This window comes from Geospiza fortis, unplaced genomic scaffold (genome assembly GCF_000277835.1).
Source record: "Geospiza fortis unplaced genomic scaffold, GeoFor_1.0 scaffold29, whole genome shotgun sequence".
Taxonomy (NCBI): domain Eukaryota; kingdom Metazoa; phylum Chordata; class Aves; order Passeriformes; family Thraupidae; genus Geospiza; species Geospiza fortis.
In genome coordinates, this window is record NW_005054349.1 from 5011334 (window position 1) to 5011818 (window position 485).

Here is a 485-nt window from a genome sequence, read left to right on the forward strand (position 1 = left end):
CAGCGGATGCCACGAAGATGATGAAGGGTCGGGAGCATCTCTCTGATGAGGAGAGATCGTGGGAGCTGGGTTTGGTTAGTCTGGAGAAGGGAAGACTGCGAGGGATCTCATCAATCCATACAAATATCTCCAAGGGGTGCCAGGGGATGCTGCCAGGCTCTGCTCAGTGGTGCCAGAGACAGGACAAGGAGCAACAGCCATTAACTAAACCACAAGAAGTTCCACCTCAACATGAGGAAGAAATTCTTTCCATGGCAGGGGCAGAGCACTGGGACAGGTGCCCAGGGAGCCCCAGGAGGGGCTGAGGGAGCTGAGGGGACTTAGCCTGGAGAAAAGGAGGCTCAGGGGAGATCTTTTGGATCTGCACAAATCCCTGACAGGAGAGGACAGCCCGGGGGGGATCGGGCTCTGCTCCCAGTGAACACGGACAGGAGAGGGGACGGCCTCAGGCTGGGCCAGGGGAGGCTCAGGTTGGAGGGCAGCAG

The 485-nt window shown here is 58.4% G+C and overlaps 1 protein-coding gene across 1 annotated transcript in view; it reads left to right on the forward strand.

Annotated features, from left to right (window-relative positions):
- Positions 1–17: 17 nt before the first annotated feature.
- Positions 18–485, forward strand: part of ITM2A (integral membrane protein 2A) — a 10639-nt gene continuing 10171 nt past the window's right edge. Inside the window, exon 1 of the mRNA XM_014307938.1 lies at positions 18–74. Within this exon, the coding sequence (XP_014163413.1) occupies positions 18–74 (57 nt within the window). The remainder of the gene's footprint in view (positions 75–485) is intronic.